This window comes from Nomascus leucogenys, chromosome 1a (genome assembly GCF_006542625.1).
Source record: "Nomascus leucogenys isolate Asia chromosome 1a, Asia_NLE_v1, whole genome shotgun sequence".
Lineage (NCBI taxonomy): Eukaryota > Metazoa > Chordata > Mammalia > Primates > Hylobatidae > Nomascus > Nomascus leucogenys.
Window position 1 is genome coordinate 36,456,669 of NC_044381.1, and position 25,637 is coordinate 36,482,305.

Sequence of the window (25,637 nt, forward strand, 5' to 3'; positions counted from 1 at the left end):
TCTGAATGGAAGTTCCCTGAGGAAGGGATTGGGGCTGTTCATGGCCATATCCTCTGTGCCTAAAGCAGTGCCTGGCACAAAGATGGCCCTCAATATTTGTTCAGAGAAGGAACACATGCCATTTCCCTCTTTGCTCTGAGAGGAGTGCTTTCAGCATTTTCTGCCTACAAGATCCTTTGACCAATCCTTTCTCTGATGTGGAGTGACTGCTATACAATGCCAACTAAACATAGAGGCCAAGGGCAGGAAAGGGATAAAGACAATGGAGAAGTAAAGGGCTGTAAGGAAGTGAAAATGAAGGCTTAAAGGAAAGGACCTGTGCAGCCAGCTCTCACCCCTCTCTGCGGCTACCCAGCAACTGGAGGATATGGACTTGGTTTGGAACCACCCCTTCTTCTGGTGCTCTGTTTATAATGCACTGTTGGCCAGTGCACTAAGCTGGCCAACTTAAAGCAGAGACTGCATCACTGGATCTTTTTCTGTCTCCAGTGGGCTGACACAGGGCCTAGCCCAGAAACATCTGCTAAGGAGCAGGTGGAGGTGGATGACGGCCAGGTCCCTGGAGACCGCCATTCCTGCCCCCACCTCACTCAAACACACCCGACAGCACCAGCAAGGGAACTGAGAATTTAGAGAATGGCACTTTATTTTTAAGACTTGATTTTTTTGCCATGATTATCTACCAATTCTTCCATGATGGTGTCATCCTCTTCAACAGTGACCAGGACCTTCTTGCCCACCAGATTAAAGATGTCTTCAGGAGGATAGCCTTTGGGCTCACCCACCTTCACGGTGAGCATGTCCATTGTTAGAATGGTGCCTTCCGGAATTTTCACTTTGGCCACCACAGACTTGCCCAGCTGTGGACAAAATGAACATTCAGTGCCAGCTTCACAGAAGTAACTAGTGCACACTACTTTACACTCCAGGTCCCCGATCAGTCTTCCCCAGGCAGTACCTTGGGAGCAGGCACTCTGTTGCCCCCTACGCTGCTCAGAATATCTCATACATGGCAGGAATTCAACCAGTATAGATTGAATTCAGAGACTCAGAGGAGGGGCCTTTACAATAAAGTGCAAAGGAAAGGGCTCAGGCTATGTAGGCGGAGCCAGGTTCAAATCCCAGTCTGTGGGGTATAGGCCATATTTTAGTTTCTCTGTCAAATGGAAACTATCCTGTCAGATGACTGTAAGGATTGGTGATATTACAGAATGTACCTGGAACATAGAATGTTCTCAATACATGCAAACTCTGATTTCTTTGGTCACCATCCAACTCAGTATCTCATTGTAAACATGGGGAAACCGAGGTCCATACAGGGTGGGTGACCTGGCCAGGGTTGCAGACAGCCAAGATGAAACATAGGGATGAGATTCTTAACTCCTGACGCACCGCTCTCCAGGGCACACCGCCACTTTGTTTGGTAAAATAGAAATATGAAGGACTCATAAGATGGTGAATGTGGCTGTTATGCAGATGGCAAGAAAAGGAGCCCCCGAAGAAGGGGCAGATAGGACAGGCAGATGAGGGAATGAAGGGTACCTGAAGCTCATGACCAGTGTTTGTCTTCTCCATAAATGCTTTCAAATAAATTACGTGTTTTATTACTCTATATCCTCCACGTAAGAGTGCAAGGAATCAATTCTGCTTGGAATGTGGTGCCAGGAAAAAATGTCTGTCAAGTGATAATCATGCATCTTGTTATGTTTTACTGTCTGCTCAGAGAGCCAAATTAAGCGCTCAGCTGTTATAAATCTTACTCTGGTTTCTGGTCTAATTCTCTCCTGTTTCCTCTATAAAGAAACTATTTCTTTTTATTTTATTTTAATTTCCTGGTATAGATGCATCTTTGATTTGGGGAAGCAGGTAGGCCCCACTAGAATAAAAGATGACAACAGTCCCAGGCATGCCTGGTGTTTGGTCTTTGCCTTGACCCCGACAGCCTGCAGGTTAGGTGTGTGTGTGTGCCTGGCAGCCCCAGAATGCCTGCCTGGCTCTATGACTCAGAAGGCAAGAAGGTCCAGGCCACGGCTTCCAGGAAACCCTGATAGTCAGCATGCCAGGCAGTGCTTCTAGGCCCACCAGTTCCTTTGTCTGAATGTCAGTTGCACAAGGAATAGCTGCATCATCACCCACCCACCTCTGCAATGACTCACTGCCCTTCCCACCAGTGCCACCCTGGCTTAGGAAATGCCACAGGCTCAGAAGAGGTACCTCAGGGAACACCTTGCCTAAATGTTTCTCAGGGCTTAGCTGCTCCAAGGGAGACCAGACTTGACTTATTCCAGGGCCTCACTCCTGTTACATATTCTGGAGTCTAGGAGTACTGGGGCCATGGGCTTCAGAGAATTAGTGGAAGACTGATGTGACCCTAGGTGGCCAGAGAAACTGCTAAAGTTCCCTTTAGATAACATGTTTCTCCTGCTGCTGCTACAGGCCAGAGTGACATGCATTACAGAAGAGAAGCCTGAAGAAGCTGACAGGAGTGGGAGCACATTCCTTCATCATTTCATCAGCCTGGCTCAGGGAGGGCTGGTCCTGACCATCCCTCTCGGGCCAGCCCATCCTGTTTCCACACATGGCAGCAGAGCTGAGTGGAGTCCAGCAGGACGCACCTTCTCATTGCAGGCCATCTCACAGGGCAGCAGCTGCTTGGTTGGGGAGCCCAGGGCACGCTCCACAAGACGCACTGACCGCACCAGCTCGGCCAGTTCTCCAGGCTCCAGTGAGGCCGAATGGTCACTCCCCTTCCAGGTCTTGTCCAAAGTTATGTGACGTTCCAACACCTTGGCCCCCAGAGCCACTGCGGCCACAGATATCGCTATGCCTGTTTCATGCCCAGAATACCCTATGGGAATGTCAGGAAAGAGCTTCTGATATTCCTTTAAAATGGAAAAAGAAAAATAACATTAAATATCATGCTGCTTTATGCATATTCTCCAGGTCAAGCATATCTGGTTGAGCCCCGGTTTAGCCACTCTCTAGCTGTGCAGCCAGGGACAAGATACTGAGGCTCTCTGAGCCTCTCTTTCCTAGGGATGATGATAATACCTGCTGAGTGTTGCTGTAAATGCATGAGAAGCACTCAGCACATTGTAAATGCTCTAAAAATGGTTACTGTTATTCTAAAGAATGCATTTTAAGAATGTTTCACATTGCACAATACACCAAGAGTAACAACAGAACTATAAATGAATGTCAAAAACCATCTGTCACATTTAATTAGCCTGAGCTGCTGAAAGCAAGTGTGCTGTATGCACAAATATCATCATCAATAATATACACAGCCCAATCTCAAAACAACCCTTTGGTGGAAATGATAATTAATCCGTTATCTGTAATTCACTGAATGCAACAAAAGACACTCTAAGATGGGTGAGTCTTGTTGATGAGGGTGACCAGAAAGCTGAGTACAGTAGAAAGACTCAGGTAGGGTGTATTATTATTTTACCGTTATTATTTCTTTTTGAAACAGGGTCTTGCTGTGTCGCTAAGGCTGGAGTGCAGTGGCGTGATCTCAGCTCACTGCAACCTCTGCCTCCTGGGTTCAAGCGATTCTCCTGCCTCAGCCTCCTGAGCAGCTGGGACTACAGGTGCCCGCCACCACGCCCAGCTAGTTTTTGTATTTTCAGTAGAGATGGGGTTTCGCCACGTTGGCCAGGCTGGTCTCGAACTCCTGGCCTCAAGCAGTCCACCAGCCTCAGCCTCCCAAAGTGCTGGGACTACTGGCATGAGCCATGGTGTCTGGCCTCAGGTGGGGTTTAACAAAAGATTAGGAGGGTTAGGTGGCAAAGGCCTTGAAAACCAGGCTTAAGGGTGTGTGATGGAGTGCGGATTGCTAAAAGTTTGAAAATTCAAACCGCTGTACTATGTGCAGGCCCAAGATGGGATAGGCTGGCAGAATAACTTCTGCAATGTGTAGTGTCCAGAGAGAGGACATGACAGCACCTTGAGTGGGGACGGAGATACACTGAAAAGGAAAATAGCTGGGGTCACGTCTACTAAACTGTTAATTATCGGAATCTCTGTGGGATGGGAGTGCAGGGGATGTTTACTTTCGACATTACATATTTCACAGAAATCATTTTTAAGTTTTAAAAATAATATGATTTAGATAATCTATAAGCGAAGCAAAAACAGGATTGGGAGGGACAGAAAGTTTAGGTAAAAAGAGAGCAATGTCAGTTTTCAAAAAGGCTAACTTTTTAAAAGTTAATGGCTGTATAACAACACATAAGAAAGCTTATATTGTGGGAAAAACAGAATCAAATACTATACTGAAAGGAAAATATAAAAGGAAAACAACTGCAATATCAGGATTCTAAGTATGTGTGGATAGATAGAATTCCATTAATGTTACTATAATAGTTTTAATGATAATTACATACATATTTTCAAATGAAGTTAAATTTCCAGTGCTACAGGAGGAACTGAGAGAGATGGCGTGAGACAGTAAGAGACAAAGGCCTAGGGGGACATGCCCAGGTTCTAGTTCCAGCTTTGCCACCAAGCTGCTGTGGGATCTCAGGCTTCCCGACTTGGGACTGGACTTCACCATCTGTGAAATGACTGAGTAGGCAAAATCCTGGGAGAGAGTAATTTCCCTCAAGGCTGTCACTATAACTAGTTTGAGCCTCAGGGATGCTCAGCATTAGAAAATAAGAGAGCCAGCAAATAACAAAGCAGAAAAAGCCAGAAGTTTCAAGAAGGCCTCCTATAACTCAGTATGAAAAAGATGAATATTTATCTGTACACTCGTGTTCATAGCAGCATCACTCACAATAGCCAAAAGGTAAAATCATCCCAAATGTCTGCTGACAGATTTTTTTTTTTTTTCCCCTGAGAGTCTCACTCTGTCACCCAGGCTGGAGTGCAGTAGTGCAATCTCGGCTCACTGCAATCTCTGCCTCCTGAATTCAAGTGATTCTCCTGCCTCAGCCTCCTGAGTAGCTGGGACCACAGGCACGTGCCACCATGCCTGGCTAATTTTTATATTTTTAGTAAGAAGGGGTTTCACCATGTTGGCCAGGCTAGTCTTGAACTCCTGACCTCAGGTGATCTGCCCACCTCGACTTCCCAAAGTGCTGGGATTACAGGCATGACCCACCGCGCCTGGCCAAGAAAATTTCATTTACAGTCACCCTCTTTAGAATGTGTGTGCTTTCTCAACTGCTTAGCTCGAATTTGATTTGGTAACAGCAAGACTGTCAAAGGATGTTCAAATTATAAAGTATGCCATGGTTTGTTAGAATTTTGGTTATTAAAAGACTACATCTTCCCCATAGTAAATGGCCCAAGAAGGGAACCCCCTCCCTCCTGCTCACCAAGATGACCCGCAGGTTGACGTCCTCAGGCTGGAGCGGGTACGCACTGGTACACTGCAAGAAGCAGAAGTTGAGGTTGAGGGGCTTCACGATCTGATAGACTTGCTTCATGGTGTCCATCGACTGCATCCCGCTGGAGATCACCATTGGGCGACCTGAGTAATCCAGCACCAACACCATCAGCACTTTCTCTTTAGAGGTTCTGACTCTCCCCAACACATCCCAACTGCTGGTCTCATCATTCAACTAAAACTCCACAGACATCTCTTAAAAAACTGTGCCAGCCCCCTGTGGGGGAACAGAGAGGAGCTTGTTGGGTTCCTGCCCTCGGCCACAGGAAAGGTGGGCTCCCCTCTGCCCCCCGACAGTGTTCTTGAGCAAAAGGAACTGAATTAAAGAGGCAGAGGAATTTCACACTGCCAAGAGGAAAATGAGTATCTCATCTGATTAATAGGTTGTATACCATGGCAGTACAGTAGAATGAGTGCTGATTCAAGAGTGTGAGTGAATGTGAGGTGCGGAGCTGCCACTTCTAGCTGTGCCTGGGCAGAGTACTGTCCGTCTGTGAGTCTCAGAGGCCTCCCCTGTGAAATAAGTATCAAGCATCATAATCATGACCTGTTTCAGTCCTAGGGGTGTTATGAGGATCAAATGAAATTGTTCATGTTGTAAAACCACTTTACACGATCATGGTCCACTGCAGTCTCAAACTCAAGCAATCCTCCTACCTTGGCCTCCTGAGTAGTTGGGGCTACAGGTATGCACCACCATACCCAGCTAGGTTTTATATATACTGTCATATCCTTAATTTCTTATAAATTTTAGTTAAAAATTTTTCTAGGACAGGTGCAGTGGCTCACACCTGTAATCTCAACACTTTGGGAGGCCGAAGTAGGAGGATCACTTGAATCCAGGAGTTCAAGACCAACCTGGGCAACATAGACAGAACTTGTCTCTATTAAAAAAAAAAATTCTTAAAAAGAATTTCTAAATGTCTTATAAAAACTGTCATATCCTTAATTCATTTTCTTTCAGCTTAGCTTACAAAAAATGGAAGTACAGGCTGATTGAAAAGAGGTTTCTGGCAGGGCACAGTGGCTCATGCCTGTAATCCTAGCACTTTGGGAGGTCGAGATGGGAGGATTGCTTCAGGCCAGGAGTTCAAGACCAACCTGGCCAACACAGCGAGACCCTGTCTCTATTTAAAAAAATGAAAAGAGGCTAAAATTTGTCTTCATGAAATCTGCCTGAAAGTGGTCCACCATGAGGGGAGTAAAAATATGAAGGTTTGGACTCTCTTAGATTTTAAGTCAAAAATTAGACACTTACCTTTTTTGGCTGTCTTTTCCAGATAAGGAAAATTATTAGTGTCTCCAGATCCAACTTTGAAAAATGGAACATTCAGTTCATGCAGGAATTCAACTGCCATCTACAAAAATCAAAGAGGGAGCTCCTTTTCACCATTGTTCAAGAACACTGTTGTCATGACAGGCGAGGAATAACATACAAATAGAAAAACCCCTCCTCTTATGCAGTAGAGGGACGCTCAACAACTTGAAAGCAGGCAAAGATTTGTTCTCAGTCATTTCATTCAAATGCAAACATTCATTTGCATCCACCCATCCATTAGCCCAACAAATGTTTGGTGCTGGTCTTTGCTGGCTACAAGAATCTGGAAAAGGGCTGGGCGCGGTGGCTCGCGCCTGCACTTTGGGAGGCCAAGGCAGGTGGATCACCTGAGGTCAGGAGTTTGAGACTAGCCTGACCAACATGGTGAAGCCCCGTCTCTACTAAAAATACAAAAATTAGCCGGGTGTGGTGGCGGGCACCTGTGATCCCAGCTACTCTGGAGGCTGAGGCAGGAGAATCGCTTGAACCTGGGAGACGGAGGTTGCAGTGAGCTGAGATCGTGCCACTGCACTCCAGCCTGGGCCACAGAGCAAGACTCCATCTCAAAAAAAAAAAAATCTGGAAAAGAATCTTTCCCCTGGCCAGACCCTACCTGCCCCAGGGGCCCAAGGCCAAATGAACAAACATGAAACAGTCATGACCTAATCCTGACCCAGAAAACCAGACAGTGAAAACATGAATAGCCTCAAAGGCTTTCCCTTCTACTCTGCCAAATGAGCAGGAAAAGGGGCTACTTCAATCCTTGGCGAAAGGGGGAAAATGGAGCATTTTTTTGCCCAGCCTCTACACAAGGATCCATGGCTGGCAGGGCCCATTCAACCCGAGCCCTTTCAGGCCTCAAAGCACGCTGCCTACAGAAAAGTGAACCTCAGTCACTTTTTTCAGATATAACATCACTGCGTGAGGTTACCTGTTTAGTGCTCTTCAACATCCTTCTCTAGTATTCATCAACAAGACTCAGGAAATTGGTAAATGTCAGCAAATGCTTGCTGAAGGAATCAGTGGATCACAAGTTGTAAGAGTAAAATCTCAGTTTGTTGTCAAATTATAAGAACTCAAAAATTTTTTATTATCATTTCCTTCCAGCTTCAGTAAGGTGTAATTGATATACTAAAAACTGCATATAATGTAATTTGGTGAGTTGGGACTTAAGTATACACTACTGCTACCATCACCACAAGAGTAATAAACATACACATCACCTTCAGAAGTTTTCTTGAGTCCTTTTGTTTTGAATTGAAGTTGGAAATCAAAAGTCGAAAAAATCAATGTCTCTGAATGGTGACTCAGAAATAAGTTAGGGCTTAGTGAGTTTCTCACACTTGATCACATGGGCACAAATCTTTCCCTCTCCCAGGGATGTTGCTAAAACGAAATGCAAACTCTGATTGGTCTAGGACGGACCAACCAACCAACCAACCTACCTCCCTTTCCTTCCTTCCTCCCTCCCTCCCTTTCCTTCCCTTTCCTTCCTCCCTCCTTCCCTCCCTTTCCTTCCTTTCCTCCCTTCCTTCACCATTCTTAACTGCTCTTCCTCTCTGCTTAATTTTTAACTCTTCTCTTTTCCCCTTCCATCTTTTTCTTTTCTTTTCTGGTAGAGACGGGGTCCTGCTATGTTGCCCAAACTGGTCTCAAACTCCCGGGGTCAAGCAATCCTCCTGCCTCAGTTTCCCAAGTAGCTGGGACCACAGGCACATGCCACCACATGTGGCTAATTTTTTTTTTTTTTAATTTGCTGTAGAGATGGGGTCTTGCTATGTTGCCCGGGCTGTTCTCAAACTCCTGACCTCAAGCAGTTGTCCCACCCTGGCCTCCCACAGCCCTGGGGTTACAAGCTTCAGCCGCCATGCCTAGTACCTTCCATACCTTTCTACCTCACTCTTTCTTGTTTGTGTCTCATAACACTGCTAACTAGCCCTAAGACAGAACTGAAAAAACATCAGTTTTAAATATATTTTTTGAATAAAATCTAATTTTCCTACCCCTCTCACTTCATTTGGCAGATGAAGAGAGTGCTTTCTGTTTAAGAAGGAACCTTCCACTGAGTTTTCTTTTGTATAATGTTCATCTTGTGGGAGTGTGGTGTGGCCCTCTAGGGCATAAACAGATGCAGGAACCCCCCCAAGAGAGGGGCAGAGCGATCGGGGCAAGGAGGGGGGACAAGTGCAGAAAAACACTTTGCGAAAGCTTACCTACAGAGGCTGTAAAATCTGCATGGAATTCTATAATTTTCAAGTAAGGAAAAAGGCCAAGTCCTGCTAGAAAGGGAAGGGGCGCCTCATTTTGCCGCCTCCTGGGGAGCCAGCGCCACCCAGTGGCTATTTAGAAAACTGCCACTCAGAGCCATCGGGTAAAGGGAATCTGAGTAATCTGGAAGATCCTAACTTTCAGCCCTAAGACAGTATCGCTGTGCCGAGGGGCTACTACAGGCTGGGTCAGCAACTGGTGACCCCTTTCTCTTCAGGGACTCCTTGACTTCCTCTAGCCTGCCCACCCTGCTCTCGGGTTCCCTCTGTATCTGGGGTTCCATGCAGCCCGGCAGCCTAAGCACTCTTCTCTCCCTCCTGCCCCGTAGCACAAAGTCTGTGGGAGTCTGAAGAGAGCTCAGGCATGTACAACTCTCCTCAGGCTCCCAGCTGAGTTCAACATGCAGAAATTGGTCCCATGGATAGCCTCGTTTGGGAGAAACACTACCCTGCCTTAATGCCTTCTTAGAGGGTCCCAGTAAATCAACTTAGCTGAGTTCCAAACCCAGTGTTTCCCACACTTAACTCGACTCAGAACTTTATTAATTCTGGCCAGGCATGGTAGCTTATGCCTGTAATCCCAGCACTTTGGGAGGCCAAGGCAGGAGGATCATTTTAGCCCAGGAGTTTGACACCAGCCTAGGCAACATGGCGAAATCCCGTTTCTACAAAACATATAAAAATTAGCCGGGTGTGTGGTGTGTGCCTGCAGTCCCAGCTACTCAGGAGGCTGAATGGGAGGATTGCTTGAACCCAGGAGTTCGAGGCTGCACTGAACTGAGGTCGTGTCACTGCACTCCAGCCTGGGTGACAAAACAAAAAATAAACCAAAAAAACCTTTATTGATTCTAAATCAATTAATGAATGAGGGTGGACAACACATGCCCACAGAACCCCCTTTCTGTACTGTGTCCTGTGGGACACTCTGGGAACTGCTGATCTGAGTCAGGGGTAAAGAAAGAGAGGAGTGGAGCTGAGATTTTTCTAAAGTCCCTTCCTCTCTCCTCAGTTTTTAGATCGTGCAGGATTAAAAAAAAAAAAAAGCCCAGGCCAGGCACAGTGGCTCACGCCTGTAATCCCAGCACTTTGGGAGGCCGTGGCGGGCAGATCATGAGGTCAGAAGTTCGACACCAGCCTGGCCCCCGTCTCTACTAAAAATACAAAAATTAGCCCGGCGTGGTGGTGTGTGTCTGTAATCCCAGCTACTCAGGAGGCTAAGGCAGGACAATTACTTGAACCTGGGAGGTGGAGGTTGCAGTGAGCCAAGATCATGCCATTGCACTCCAGCCTGGGTGACAGAGCAAGAATCTGTCTAAAAAAAAAAAAAAAAAAAAAAAAGCCCACGGTGATGAGCTGGGGAGAACAGGGAGTCAGGGGAAGGGTGTAGCCACAAATAGGCTGGGCCGGCCTCAGGGCAGTGGCCTGTCAGAGGGCACCGTGCCTAGGACAGAGGCAGGTGCTGGAGGGAAGGGCAGCTTTGCTGGGATGGCCACTGTGTGTGAGGGGAGCATGTCCCTCAGGAGTCACCTCTTTGGTCGTGGCTTCCATTTGCCTTCTCAATAGAACTTTCCTTTTAGACTAAAGACATTCTGCTGTTTCACCTGAGTTCCACACCCTTGGTGCAACTTTCAACCAGAAGCCCTGACAGTTTTCTTGGCCTTAATAAAATTCTGCCACACCTTAACCTTTCCTCAGTACACAGAGAACGCCCTAGAACAGCATACAGTGTGGAGAAAATACGCACTCAATAAATGCCTGTTTCTATAAGGAAGTTAGGGTAGGTAAACACTGGGAGCCACCTGCTAGGTAAATACAGAACAAGGAACCAATCTACCTCCAACAGTTTGACAGATGGCAAGGTAAATTAACTCTTGTAAAGGCTCTTAAAGAATGCACTTTCCTGCCGGGGCACGGTGGCTCCCGCCTATAATCCCAGCACTTTGGGAGGCCGAGGTGGGTGGATCATGAGGTCAGGAGTTCAAGACACCCTGGCCAACATGGTGAAACTCCGTCTCTACTAAAAATACAAAAATTAGCTGGGCATGGTGGGGGGAACCTGTAGTCCCAGCTACTCGGGAGGTTGAGGCGGAGAACTGCTTGAACCCGGGAGGTGGAGGTTGCAGTGAGCAGAGATTGCGCAACTGCACTCCAGCTTGGGCGACACAGCAAGACTCCGTCTCAAAAAAAAAAAAAAAATGCAGTTTCCCTCACTGCCTGTGCCCTAGGTCAGGCAGGGGACTAGCTGGTGACAAATGGCATTCCTCGTCCAGAGGAACCTACCTGCCCAAATAGGCTGAAGCAGAAAAACTCCAAAAGGTTCTGAGTAACAGAACAGCCATCGCTAGGTGAGTGCAGACCTGGCCCTGTGCTGGCACCCCACGGGCTTAGCTCCTCCAGATAGCCCCAGGGGCATCTTAACAATCCTGTTTTTACAGACAGGGGCCACTGCGGCTCCAAGGTTACATGAGGAGCCCAAGCCACACAGAGCGTGAGCACCAGGAGCTGAGCTCAGAGAGCCTGGCTCTAAAACATCCCAGACACCAAGCAAATGGGCTGCCTGGGGAGCAGAGGGAAGGAAAACCAAGAGAGGGAAGCCCCGCTACAAACACCAGACTCCTCCCTATCACCCAACCGCTCCAGGTTCTCAACCAATGCCACCTGCAGGGCACGGCCTAAAGAAGTGACTCCGCTTCGGCAGCCTCACAGGGGCAAGGAGGCACCTTTCTCCTAGGTCGGATCCAGGAGCTCCGGGAGCTTGCATTTCCAGGAAATGTGGATGAAAACAGAAAAGTCCCCATTCCAGGTGCAAGTCACCTTGATGACATCTTCCCTGTTTCTGCACTGACTCAGGACATCAGAATAGAGAGAACCACTGGATGGTAGCTTGGTCACACACAGAAAAGGAAATGGTGGCCCAGGCAGGGAAGGGGCTCACCAAGGTCACACTGAGAGTTAAGGGCAAAGTCAGGACAAGTACCCAGATGTCCCAGCCCTTAGCCCAGGTTGCTTTCCTTAATTGTAACTAACATTCACTGAATACTGATTGTGTACTATGCTTTATATTAACAATCACATTTAATCTTCACTTTCCCTCCCAAATAGGTTCTGCTAGGAAGCCTGCTTCACAACTGAAGAAAACAGGCACAAAAAGGTTAAATAACCTCCACATGGATATACCAGAAATGACAGGCAGAGCCATATTCAAACTTAAAATCTGACCCTAGAGTCCATTCACTTGGCCACTGGGCCATATAGCCCGGGTATGGGCCACACAGCAGGGTGTGTACCACACAGCTGAGGTGTGTACCATATAGCCGTGCCATCATATAGCCAGGGTACACACCACACAGCTGGGGTATGTGTATACAGCATTCAGCATGGGGTCCCAAATGTTTTCATCTTCAAATTCTTAAAAATTACTGAGGAGGCCAAGTGCAGTGGCTCACACCTGTAATCCTAGCACTTTGGGAGGCCGAGGTGGGAGACTGTTTGAGGCCCAGAGTTTAAGACCAGCCTGGGCAACACAGGGAGACCCCATCTCTACAAAAAAAATTAGAAATTAGCTGGTCGTGGTGGCATGGACCTGTAGTCCCAGCTACTAAGGAGGCTGAGGTGGGAGGATCGCTTGAGCCTGGGCAGTCAAGGCTGTGGTGAGCTATGAGCTATGATTGTGCCACTACTCTCCAGCCTGGGATAACAGAGTGAGACCGTGTCTCAAAAAAAAAAAAAAAATTACTAAAGAGTCTACAGATCTTTTTTATTTTTTTTATGCGAGTTTATTTATTCGTATTTGCTGAATTAAAAATTAAAATTGTGTCCAGGCGCGATGGCTCATGCCTGTAATCCCAGCACTTTGGGAGGACAAGGTGGGTGGATCACCTGAGGTCGGGAGTTTGAGAGCAGCCTGGCCAAATGGTAAAACCCCATCCCTACTAAAAATACAAAAATTAGTTGGGTGTGATGGCGGGTACCTATAATCCCAGCTACTCAGGAGGCTGAGGCACAGGAATCTCTTGAACCCAGGAGGCAGAAGTTGCAGTGAGCCAAGATCACGCCATTGCGCTCCGGCCTGGCCAACAGAGTGAAATAAATAAATAAAACAAAAATTTAAAATGAAAGCCGGGCACGGTGGCTTACACCTGCAATCCCAGCACTTTGGGAGGCTAAGGCAGGCAGATCACCTGGGGTCAGGAGTTCAAGACCAGCCTGGTCAACATGGTGAAACCCCGTCTCTACTAAAAATACAAAAATTAGCTGGGCATGGTGGCACACACCTGTAGTCCCAGCTACTTGGGAGGCTGAAGCAGGATAATTGCTTGAACCTGGGAGGCGATGGTTACAGTGAGCCACAATCGTGCCACTGCACTCCAGCCTGGCTGACAGCGAGACTCCGTCTCAAAAAATAAAATATAAAATAAAAAAGGAATCTTTTCTTAATTTTAAACTTCGAATTTTGAGATAATGCTAGATTCACGTGCAACTGTAAGAACACAGAGAGATACTATATACTCTTCCCCCAGTTTCCCCCAATGGTAATGTCTTGTAAAACTGTAGTACAATATCACAACTGGGTGAATGACATTGACAAAGTCAACCAATCTTACGCAGATTTCACCATTTCTACATGTATTCATTTTTGTGTGCCTATATTTAATTCTACGCAATTTTACCCCATGCACAGATTCATGTGACCACTTCCACGGTCACCATACAGAAGGTACCATGATGTCACTGCTACAAGGATCCTTCATGTCACCCCTTAATAACCACGTCCCCTTCCCCTTACTAACCTTTGGCAACTACTCATCTGTTCTCCATTCTCATAATTCTGTTATTTCCAGAATGTCATGGAAGCAGAATTGTACAGTATGTACCCTTCTGCATATGCTGCTTTCTCACTCAGCATCATTTCCTTGAGATGCATCCAGGCTGCTGCACGCACCAATAGTTCATTCCTGGCTGGGCGCGGTGGCTCACGCCTGTAATCCCAGCACTTTGGGAGGCCGATGTGGGTGCATCACAAGGTCAGGAGTTTGAGACCAGCCTGGCCAAGATGGTGAAACCCCATCTCTGCAAAAAATACAAAAATTAGCCGGGCACCGTGGCATGTGCCTGTAATCCCTGCTACTCAGGAGGCTGAGGAAGGAGAATCGCTTGAACCCGGGCAGTGGAGGTTGCAGTGAGCCGAGATCGCACCACTGCACTCCAGCCTGGGCGACACAGTGAGACTCCATCTCAAAAAAAAAAAGAAAAAAACAGTTCATTCCTTTTGATTGCTGAGTAGTACTCTACGGTGCGCATGTACTACAGTTTGTTTCACCATTCACCCACTAAAGAACATTTTGCTTGTTCTAGTTTTGAGCTACTAAGAATAAAAGTTGTAATGACACTCACATACAGGTTTTTGTATGAATGTTAAGTTTTCATTTCTTTGGGAATAAATTACCAAATGACAACTGGTGGGTCATATGATAAACACATTATCTAGCTTTATAAGAAACACCCAGTCCACGTTAAGTGGTTGAATTGTACAGTATATGAATTATGTCCCAATAAAGCTGTTAAAAAAAGAAGGAATGAAACTGCCATACTGTTTTCTAGAGTGATTGGATCATTCTACATTCCTACCAGCAATATATGAATGACCTATTTTCTTTGTATCCTTGACACCATGTGGTGTTACCACTTTTTTTTGTTTGTTTTAGAGACAGGACCTCACTCTTTTGCCAAGGCTGGAGTCTGGAGTTCACTGGTGCAATCATGGCTTACCACAGCCTCAAGCTCCTGGGTTCAAGGAAGCCTCCTGCCTTCCTGCCTCAGCCTCCCAAGCAGCTGAGGCTACAGGCACACACCACAATGCCTGGCTTTTTTTTTTTTTTTTTTTTTTTTTAATAGATGGGGTCTTGCTATTGTTGCCCAGGCTGGTCTTGAACTCCTGGCCTCAAGCGATCCTCCTACCTCAGCTTCCCAAAGTACTGGGATTTCAGGAGTGAGCCACTGCATCCAGCCAACCACTTTTTACTTTAACGATACTGACGGCTGTGCAGTGATATCACATTGTGGTTTAAAACTGAGAAATAAAGAAAAAAAAAAGCTAAAAATGGCTGGGTGAGGTGGCTGACACCTGTAATCCTAGCATTTGGGAGGCCGAGGAAGGCAGATCACTTGAGGTCAGGAGTTCGAGACCAGCCTGGCCAACAAGGTGAAACTCCCTCTCTACCAAGAGATACAAAAAAAAAAAATTAGCTGGGCATGGTGGTGTGCACCTGTAATCCCAGCTACTTGGGAGGCTGAGGCATGAGAATTGCTTGAACCCAGGAGTTGGAGGTTATAGTGAGCTGAGATTACACCACTGCACTCCAGTCTGGGTGACAGAGTGTAACCCTGTCTCAAAAATAAAAATAAATGAGAAATGTTTAAACATATAAATAGACAAACACAGAAGAAAAAAAGATAATTTGGACATCATCAAAATTAAAGATGTTTGTAATTCAGAGGACACTATCAAGAAAGTGAAAAAGGGCGAGGCATGGTGGCTCATGCCTGTAATCCCAGCACTTTGGGAGGCCAAGGTGGGCTGTTCGCTTGAGCTCAGGAGTTTGAGACCAGCCTGGGCTACATAGTGAGACCTTGTCTCTACAAAAAATACAAAAATTAGCTGAGTCTGGTGGCGCAAGCCTATAGTCCTAGCTACTTAGGAGGCTGAAGTGGGAGGATTGCTTGAGCTCAGGAGGCCAGGGTTGCAGTGAGCCAATATTGCACCACTCTGTGCTCCAGCCTGGGTGACAGAGCAAGACCCTATCTCAAAAAAAAAAAAAAAAAAGAAAGTGAAAAAGACAACCCAAAGACTAGGAAAGTTTTTTACAATCATTTATCTGCTAAAGGACTTGTACTTAAAATATATAAAGACAATTCATTGGAAGGCTATACATGAAAAAATAATTCATTAAATTTCAAAAGAATATATAAAGAAAAATAATGCAATTTTTAAAACTGACAAAGGATCTGAATAGACATTCTTCCAAAGAAGATATGCAGATGACCAACAGGCACATGAAAAGATGCATCAGAGAAATGCAAATCACAACCACAGTGAGATACCATGTCACATCCACTAGGATGGCTAGAATAAGGAGGTAATAACAAATGATGAGGATGTGAAGCAACTGGCACCATCAAACCCTGCTGGTGGGAATGGTGCAGCCACTTTGGCAAACAGTCTGGCAGTTCCTCAAAAAAGTTAAACATAGAGTTACCAGGTGACCCAGCAATTCCACTCATATATATAATACCAAAGAGAAATGAAAACATGTCCATATAAAACCTGTACATAAAAGCTCATGGCAGCATTATTGATAATAGCCAAAGAGTAGAAACAACCCAAATGTCCACCAACTGACAAATGGGTAAATAAAATGTGGTATAGCCATAAAATTGAATTATGAGTTAGCCAAAAAAAGAAACGAAGTACTGATATATGCTACAACATAAATGAAAACACAATGTTATATGAAAGAAGTCAGGCTCGAAGGACCACATATTGTATGATTCTATTTATATGCAATATCCAGAATAGGCAAATTTATAGAGACAGAAATTTGAGGCTGGACGCAGTGGCTCACACCTATAATCCCAGCATTTTGGGAGGCCGAGGCAAGTGGATCACCTGAGGTCAGGAGTTCAAGGTCAACATGGTGAAACCTTGGCTCTACTAAAAATACAAAAATTAGCTGGGCAGTGTGGTGCATGCCTGCAATCCCAGCTACTCGGGAGGCTGAGGCAGGAGAACTGCTTGAACCCAGGAGGCGGAAGTTGCAGTGAGCCGGGATCACACCATTGTACTCCAGCCTGGGCAACAATAACGAAACTCCGTTTCAAAAAAAAAAAAAAAAAAAAAAAAGCACCAGGAGTGACTAACACTTTAAAAGAATAATATTATTTCACCAGAAGCTAAACATTGTAATTCATCTGTTGAAAAACAATCCTATTTATTTAGAGGACACCACATAACAATCTCAGAAACTCTCCTGGGCTGTGAGTACACCCAGAAGGATTAACACAATAATGTCCCTTTGGTTCTGTTGTTGATACTTACAAGACCTATTCCTTTTTGAATGGAGACTGCTATGTCACCAGTTCAAACTGAATTTGAGCAAACCCAGGTCTCAGATTTGAAACTGGATGCAGAGTAAGGCCCCTGCCCCAGGTTGCAGGGCAGTAATTAACTGAAGATCAGCAATATATCTAAGTAAGCTTTTTATGTAGGTTTAAAAAAAAAACATCTGTCCCCACTCCCAAGGCAGCTCTTGGGCCCAGAGACTCTCCAGCCAACTTCAGTCTTGAACTGGTACCAAGCGTGGTGCATGCAGAGACTCTGCTGAGCTTTCAGGCATTCACAGTGGGAGTCTATGCTCTGGGAAGCCTGGGCTGCCAGCCAGGCAGCAGCAGCTGAGGGACTGTGGAAAGCATACTGCTCTAGGTATCAGATCTGCTACCTTTAAGACCCATTTCCTAACTGTGTGATACTGAACAAACTTCTGGCCCCTCTGGTCCTCCATTTCTTCATCTGTAAAATGGGGCACTGTAGGGATAAAACATATTACTGTATGTGAAGATGCTTCATAAACTATAATGTGTACTTCATAAGTAGGGAATTAGGGCGAGTGCGGTGGCTTACGCCTGTAATCCCAGAACTTTGGGAGGCCGAGGCAGGCGGATCACTGAAGGTCAGGAGTTCAAGACCAGCCTGGCCAACATGGTGAAACCCCATCTCTACTAAAAATATACAAAAACTAGCCGGGTGTGGTGGCAGGCGACTGTAATCCCAGCTACTCAGGAGGCTGAGGCAGGAGAATCACTTGAACTCAGGAGGTGGAGGTTGCAGTGAGCCAAGATCGTGCTATTGCACTCCAGCTTGAGCAACAGACCCAGACTCCGTCTTAAAAAAAAAAATAGAGAATTAGGATTGTTAAGTGCACAACTGCATTTAAAGAATGTCATGTGTACGAATGCTGTGAATTAAGGAATGAATTTGGTCTACAGAAGTGAAGCCTGAAACTGCCAAGTTCTCCAGATGCCTAGGTTTTCCACCTTCCTCCTTTTTTAAACCACCCATTACCCCTGGCCTGAGCTGCATGTGTGCTTCTTTCAACTCAATCAACACACGTTTTAGAACTGGAAAAGTGGCACAGAATCAGAAGTCTGCTTCAGATAACCTGGTTGACCAAAAGAAAAAGTGTTTCAAGACCCATAAAAATGTTCTAAGGTTTTACCCAAAAATCTGTTTCTAAGAAGTCATCTTAAGGAAACAACCCCAAACAGAGAAAAGATGTCTATCTCAGCACTACTTATTAGCACAAAAAAAACTGGCTGGGTGCAGTGGCTCAAACCTGTAATCCCAGCACTTTGGGAGGCCTAGATGGCAGGATCACTTGAGGCCAGGAGCTCGAGATCAATCTGGGCAACACAGTGAGACCCCGTCTCTACAAATTTTTTTTTAAATTAGCCAAGCGTAGTGGCACATGCCTGTAGTCCCAGCTACTCAGCAGGCTGAGACAGGAGGATCACTTGAGGACAGGAGTTTGAGACTGCAGTAAGCTATGATTGCATCATTGCACTCCAGCATGGGTGACAGAACAGGATCCCATCTCAAAAAACAAAAAAAACTAGGCCAGGCACGGTGGCTCACACCTGTAATCGCAGCAGTTTGGGAGGCTGAGGCAGGTGGATAACCTGAGGTCAAAAGTTTGAGACCAGCCTGGCCAACATGGTGAAACCCCATCTCTATTAAAAATACAAAATTTAGCTGGGCCTGGTGGCAGGTGCCTGTAATCCCAGCTACTCAGGAGGCTGAGCCATGAGAATCACATGAACCTGGGAGGCAGAGGTTGCAGTCAGCTGAGATCACGCCACTCCACTCCAGCCTGGGAGACAGTGAGACCGTGTCTCAAAACAAGCAAACAACAACAAAAAATAACACTGGGCTGGGCATGGTGGCTCACACCTGTAATCCCACACCTTTGGGAGGCTGGGGTGGGTGGATTGCCTGAGGTCAGGAGTTTGAGATCAGCCTGGCTAACATGGTGAAACCCCGTCTCCCTGAAAATACAAAAAAAATCAGCCAGGCCTGGTGGTGCACGCATACTCGGGAGACTGAGACAGGAGAATCGCTTCAACCTGGGAGGCAGAGGTTGCAGCGAGCCGAGATCACGCCACTGCACTCCAGCCTGGGTGACAGAGTCAGACTCCGTCTCAAAAAATAAAATAAAATAAATAAAATAAAATAAAATTGAGGAATCTTTTCTTTTTTTAATTTTAAACTTTGAATTTTGAGATAATGGTACATTCACGTGCAGCTGTAAGAAAGGACACAGAGAAATCCTATATACTCTTCCTCCAGTTTTTTTGAGACTCTGTCTCAAAAAAAAAAAAAAAAATGAAATAACTTCCGTGTCCAAAAGTAGAGGAATGGTTAGGTACAGTACAGACATGCGCCAAAAGAAGTATTACGTTGCTATTAAAATCTTTAAGCATAAGGTGGGATAAAAGTTTGTGCTATAATGTTAACTAAAACAAGCAGGCACAGAACTCAATGTTCACTAAATAGTACCAGCAGGCAATACAACAAGAATATAAAAAGACTTCAGGAGGAAATATATAAAAAGAACTGCTATAGAGGGATTATGGGTCAGTTTTTTCCCCTTTTTCTTGTTTTCTAAACTTTCTGTAATGTTATTTTTACAACTAAAACTTTTTTAAATTCAAAAGAACACATGAAGGAATTTTAAGGAGGCAGGTCACAGAGCAGATGGGACCTGAGACCTGGCACCAGCTGCACTCTTCTAGGATGTGACATGGCCAAGCCAAAAACCACCGGTGACCATCCTGTGAGCCATTCCCTTCTGGACAGTGCCCGTGTCCCCCCACTCAAGTGAGTCAAGGCTAGTCAGCAAGGGGTGGACTCCAGAATTGTGGTTTCCTTGCTCTATTTTTTTTTTTTTTTAGAGACAGGGTCTTGCTCTATCACCTAGGCTGGAGTCCAATCATGGCTCACTGCAATCTCAAATACATGGGATCAAGCAATCCTCAGCCTCCCAGACTACAGGAGTAGGCCACCGCGGCTGGCTAATTTTTGTATTTTTTGTAGAGATAGGGTCTCCCTATGTTGCCCACCCTGGTCTTGAGCTCCTGGCCTCAAGCAGTCCTTCCAGCTCAGCCTCCCAAAGCTCTGGGATTACAGGTGTGAGTCACCACACCCAGCCCCTGGTTTCCAGACCATTTTCTACTGGGGGAAACCTGGCCCAGCTGGGGTGTCCCTACAGCTTGGAGGGTCTCTGGGATTCCAGTGTGGCTGACCCCTACTTCCAGAGACAACTTGTTATTATTATTACTATTATTATTATTATTTTTTTTTTTTGAGACGGAGTCTTGCTCTATCACCAGGCTGGAGTGCAGTGGCGTGATCTCGGCTTACTGCAACCTCCACCTCCCAGGTTCAAGCGATTCTCCTGCCTCAGCCTCCCAAGTAGCTGGGACTACAGACGCATGCCACCACGCCCAGCTTATTTTTTGTATTTTAGTAGAGACAGGGTTTCACCATGTTGGCCAGGATGGTCTCGATCTCTTGACCTTGTGACTTGCCCGCCTCGGCCTCCCAAAGTGCTGGGATTACAGGTGTGAGACACCGAGACACCGCGCTTGGCCTTTTTTTTAAAATTTGAGATGGAGTCTTGCTCTGTTGCCCAGGCTGGAGCACAGTGGCGTGATCTCGGCTCACTGCAACCTCCACCTCCCAGGTTCAAGTGATTCTCCTGCCTCAGCCTCCCAAGTAACTGGGATTACAGGCACGCACCACCATGCCCAGCTAATTTTTGTATTTTTAGTAGAGACGGGGTTTCACCATGTTGGCCAGGCTGGTCTCGAACTCCTGACCTCAGGTGATCCATCCCCTTCGGTCTCCCAAAGTGCCGGGATTACAGGTGTGAGCCACCAAGCCCGGCCAGAGACAACGTGTTTTTAAAACAATAGCATCCTTCCTACAGATTCTCATTGGGCTTTGGTGCCTGCTAGCCTCTCCGGTAGTTGGGAACAGAAAGGATGAGCAAGGGCTGGAGGTGGCCCTAAGCCGGAAGTCACCAGGCTGCCTGCTGACCCTTGGTCTGCTAAAGTGACAAATGACAGAGCAGCAGAGGACTCACCTCATCCATGCCAGAGGCAGTGAAGAAGATCCCAACCTCCTCAGCGTACCTCTGCAGTTCCCTGTACTGGTCATGGCTGAACTCCAGATGTCGTTTGTGCTCCCCATACGTCTTCCCCCAGGAATGCTTCGAGGTGTATGGCCTCTCCAAGGCTTTCCGATTAAACTTGAATTCTAGCTCACTCTTCTGGAACTTGGCACAATCAGCCCCACACTCCTACAACACACATTAGGACACCTTTCAGTGACTGTCGTAGAAAAGGAAAGAATTCTGGAGCAACCATTATGACATCATCATCTTTATTTATTTATTTAGAGACAGAGTTTCGCTCTTTCACCCAGGCTAAAGTGCAGATGGCGTGATCTCGGCTCACTACAACCAATGCCTCCTGGGTTCAAGCCATTCTCCTGCCTCAGCCTCCCAAGTAGCTGGGATTATAGGCGCCCACCACGACACTCGGCTAATTTTTGTTATTTTTAGTAGAGACAGGGTTTCGCCACATTGGCCAGGCTGGTCTTGAACTCCTGACCTCAGGTGATCCACCCACCTTGGCCTCCCAAAGTGCTGGGATTACAGGCATGAGCCACCGTGCCCAGCCAACATCACCATCTTTAAAAACAACATAGACTGACAGAGACCTTAAGGACCTCCAAGGAAGAGGAACAGAAAAGGCAAGAAAGTCTGAAAGGAAGAAAAGGTTGTTTGGAGATGGGAGACCTCCCCCTGTTTTTTTCTCTTAGCATGCCAAAAGAAAAAAAAAATGGGACTTTTTTCCTTTGTTTTGCATTGTAAATATTAAAAATACTGGATCAAGGATTTAAGGAAGATTTTAAGTTATATAACTGAGCAAAGAATAGGAAAATCAGCACTGGACCAGAATTTGGTGAAGAAAAATTCTGGTTTAACTTTGACCCTAACTCTTAGATAAGTCACTTCCCAGCTCTGGACTCAGTTTCTCCATCAATATAAAAGCAGTTTGGGCTACCTCCAGGATGTGTAAACTGTCCTAATGAGGCCCTCTCAGGGACAGGAAAATCCAGGGACAGTGCCCTGTGCCTCTTTCTCTGATTTCAACAATAGCAACTCTGCTTTTAGCTGCTTTGCACTGGCACTTTTCTCCGTGACATTTTCTTTGAACAGGTTACGTGTTAAAAAGCAGACAAACAAAAGAAAAATGCCCCAGCCCCTAGATGACTTCTACTGAGCAGAGGAAATAATATAAAAGCTGGATTGTTTGACTATAAAAGCTATATATAAAAAAAAAAAACACTCAAGAGGTCAGGCACAGTGGCCCATGCCTGTAATCCAAACACTTTCTGAGAGGCCAAGGTGGGAGGATTGCTTGAACCCAGGAGTTCAAGACCAGCCTCGGCAACATAGTAAGACCCTGTCTCTACAAAAAATATAAAAATTAGCCAGGCATGGTGGCATACACCTGTAGTCCCAGCTATTCAGGAGGCTGAGGCGGGAGGATCGCTTGATCCCAAGGTTGAGGTGGCAATGAGCTATGATGGTGCCACTGCACTCCAGCCTGAGCAACAGAGTGAGACCCTGACTCAAACAAAAACAACGTACTTAAGAAAAAGAGTAATTAAAACCCACTAAAGTCCCATCTCACGGCCATTTCTGTAGACACAGAGGTATTCATGCTATTAAAAACTTCTTGGCTGCCGGGCGCGGAGGCTCACGCCTGTAATCCCAGCACTTTGGGAGGCCGGGGTGGGCGGATCACGAGGTCAGGAGATCGAGACATCCTGGCTAACATGGTGAAACCCCATCTCTACAAAAAATACAAAAAATTAGCTGGGCGTGGTGGCGGGCACCTGTGGTCCCAGCTACTCGGGAGGCTGAGACAGGAGAATGGCGTGAACCCAGGAGGCGGAGCGTGCAGTGAGCCGAGATCACGCCACTGCACTCCAGCCTGGGCGACAGAGCGAGACTCCGTCTCAAAAAAAAAAAAAAATTCTTGGGTCCAGAAACGTCAGTGCTGAGATCACTACTCCTGCTCTTGGACAGATCATAAGATGGTAGGGTCAGGACTTGATGCTGGAAAGTTCAAAGAACATTAGAACTGAAAGTGACCTTGGGCAACAGAGCTCTCATTGTGTAGATGAAGATCCCAAGGCTCAGACTGACCTGACTAAAGTTGCACAGTGTCTCTAGGAGAGCTGGCCAGATCCCTTTCCTAAAGGCTGCAGCCACCTAGATTCCAGCTCAATGGAATTAGAGACAGGGTCTCGCTATGTGGCCCAGGCTGGACTCGAATTCCTGAGCTCAAGCAATCTGCCTTCCTCAGCCTCCCAAAGTGATGAGATTACAGGAATCAGCCACTGCACCTGGTCAGTACAGCTTTGTTTCTGTGGCTTCAATATCTCTAGATATTTTTACAACTTCAGCATTCTAAGAGGAAAAACAGGCTGCTCCTTCAAATTAAGAATGGGAATTTCCCTCTAGAAAACAATGTTGCAGAAGAAAGGCTGGAGTCCTGTGGCTTAGGAGCAAAAACTGAAAAAACTCCTTACTGTATTTATTATACTAGCTATGTGACCTTGCCTAAGTCACTTATTTTCTCTTAGCCTTTAAAATGAAATCGGCAGCATCATGGCATTGGGTTGTTGTAAAAATTAAATGAGATGTGCATATACAGCATTTAGCTTAGTATCTGGTAGAGTAAGCACTCAAAAAATGTTAGCAATGTTACTTTTGTAAAGTATTTTTATGATTCAGTGGTTAGGTTTCCATAAAATCAGTCCCAAAGGAACAGTAAGGGCTGAGGGTGGTGGCTCACACCTGTAATCCCAGCACTTTCAGAGGCCAAGGTGGGCAGATCCCTTGAGCTCAGGAGTTTGAGACCAGCCTGGGTAACATGGCCAAACCCCATCTCTACAAAAAAATAGCCCAGCATGGTGGTTCACGCCTGTGGGTCCCAGCTACTCGGGAGGCTGAGGTGGGAGAATCACTTAAGCCTGGGAGGCAGAGGTTGCAGTGAGCCAGGATCATGTCACTGCACTCCAGCCTGGGTGATACAGAGAGACCCTGTCTCAAAAAAAAAAAAAAAAAAAAAAAAAAAAAAAAAAAACAGTAAGAGAAAACCTCCAGCCTGGGTGACAGAGCAAGACCCTGTCTCTAAGATAGACAAATAAATAAATAAACATTTAAAAAACCGATCACAAATGATACAAAATCAGTTGAGCAGCATTGATGAAGGGAAAGGAAAGATGGGGTGAGCTATCTCTAAACCAAAGAATCATAGTGCAGGCCAGGCCTTATGCTGGAGGCTGGGGTCGTAATGAAGAATATGGCAGTCCCAACAGAAGAGGGAGCACGCATTTACTGACTCCTGTGTGCCAAGTGCTGGGCTCAGAGCTCTATCTGAGAATCTCATTTGATCCCCATAACAACTCCATGTGGAAAGAACTGTTATTATCAAGCCCCGTTTTCAAATGGGGAAACGGGTTCACCGAGGCTAAGTAAGCAGCCCACGTTCACACAGCTAGTAGTGGTGGAAGTGAGATTTGAACTCAAAGGCCGGGCTTTTAACCACTTCATATTTCAAATACAGGGAATGGCGGGTGAGAGAGACCACAGCAACTTCCAGGAACTGTCATTCCTGAAAGTAACTCTGTGCCGCTGAAGAATGTCAGAGAATTATGACGGGCTGGAAGGGGCCCAGTCATTAAAATCTTGAAGGCTATGTTAAAGGGTTTCGACTCTACCCGCGGGCAGGAGGGAGCCACAGAAGGTGCCAGGCAGGGGGATGGTCTGATCAAGTCTGACTTTTAGAAAGATTATTCTGGCACCAGAACGGGAAGGAAAGAGGTCGGGTTAGGAGGCAGCTGCTGTAATGCAGAAAGGTCAGGAGGGTGGCAGACGGGGTGAGGAAGAGGGATCCGAAGGATTCCGAAAACGGAACTGGCGGGCGGGAGGGGGCCGGACCAGGGTACCGAGCTGCGGAGGCCGCGTGGCCCTGGCTCCCCGCGGCCCCGCCCCGCCCCGCCCCGCCCGGCGCCCGAATCCCGGGTCCCGGGAGCTCCCGCCTCACCTTGGCCATGCGGATCATGCGCTTGGCCACGTCCAGGTCGCCCTGGTGGTTCTGGCCGATCTCGGCAATGATGAAGCACGGGTGTTGCCCGCCTACCCACCGCCCGGGACACAGCTCCAGCTCCAGCGGCATTGCAGCGGCTCGGGGTCCGGCAGCCGCCGCCGCCTCTACTCTGTTCTGTGAGCAGCTCTGCAAGACCCACACGCCGGCCCCGCCACGTCAGCCCGCGGCCGCCGCGCAGCCAATCCCCTAGGCCCCGCCTCGCTCCCGACAGCCAATCGGGGTGGGGGGCGGGACCTCCCCTGGGAAGGGCGGTGGGGCGGGTAGAGGAAGCTCCGCGCCCTTCTCCTGTGCCAGGCTTGAGGCTCGCTGCCCCACAGCGCGATCTCGGACCATCGCGGTATCGGTGCGTGCACCC

At 46.7% G+C, this 25,637-nt stretch overlaps 1 protein-coding gene across 1 annotated transcript; it reads right to left on the minus strand.

The window, feature by feature from the left end:
- Positions 1 to 631: 631 nt before the first annotated feature.
- NANS (N-acetylneuraminate synthase) lies at positions 632 to 25,449 on the minus strand. Its single transcript, XM_030795686.1, has 6 exons — positions 25,220 to 25,449; positions 21,178 to 21,393; positions 6,654 to 6,753; positions 5,325 to 5,479; positions 2,616 to 2,882; positions 632 to 860 (listed from the first exon to the last, which is right to left on the minus strand). Exons 1-6 carry the CDS (start codon positions 25,349 to 25,351, stop codon positions 651 to 653), a joined length of 1,080 nt encoding a protein of 359 aa, XP_030651546.1. The 5' UTR covers positions 25,352 to 25,449; the 3' UTR covers positions 632 to 650.
- Positions 25,450 to 25,637: the final 188 nt, after the last annotated feature.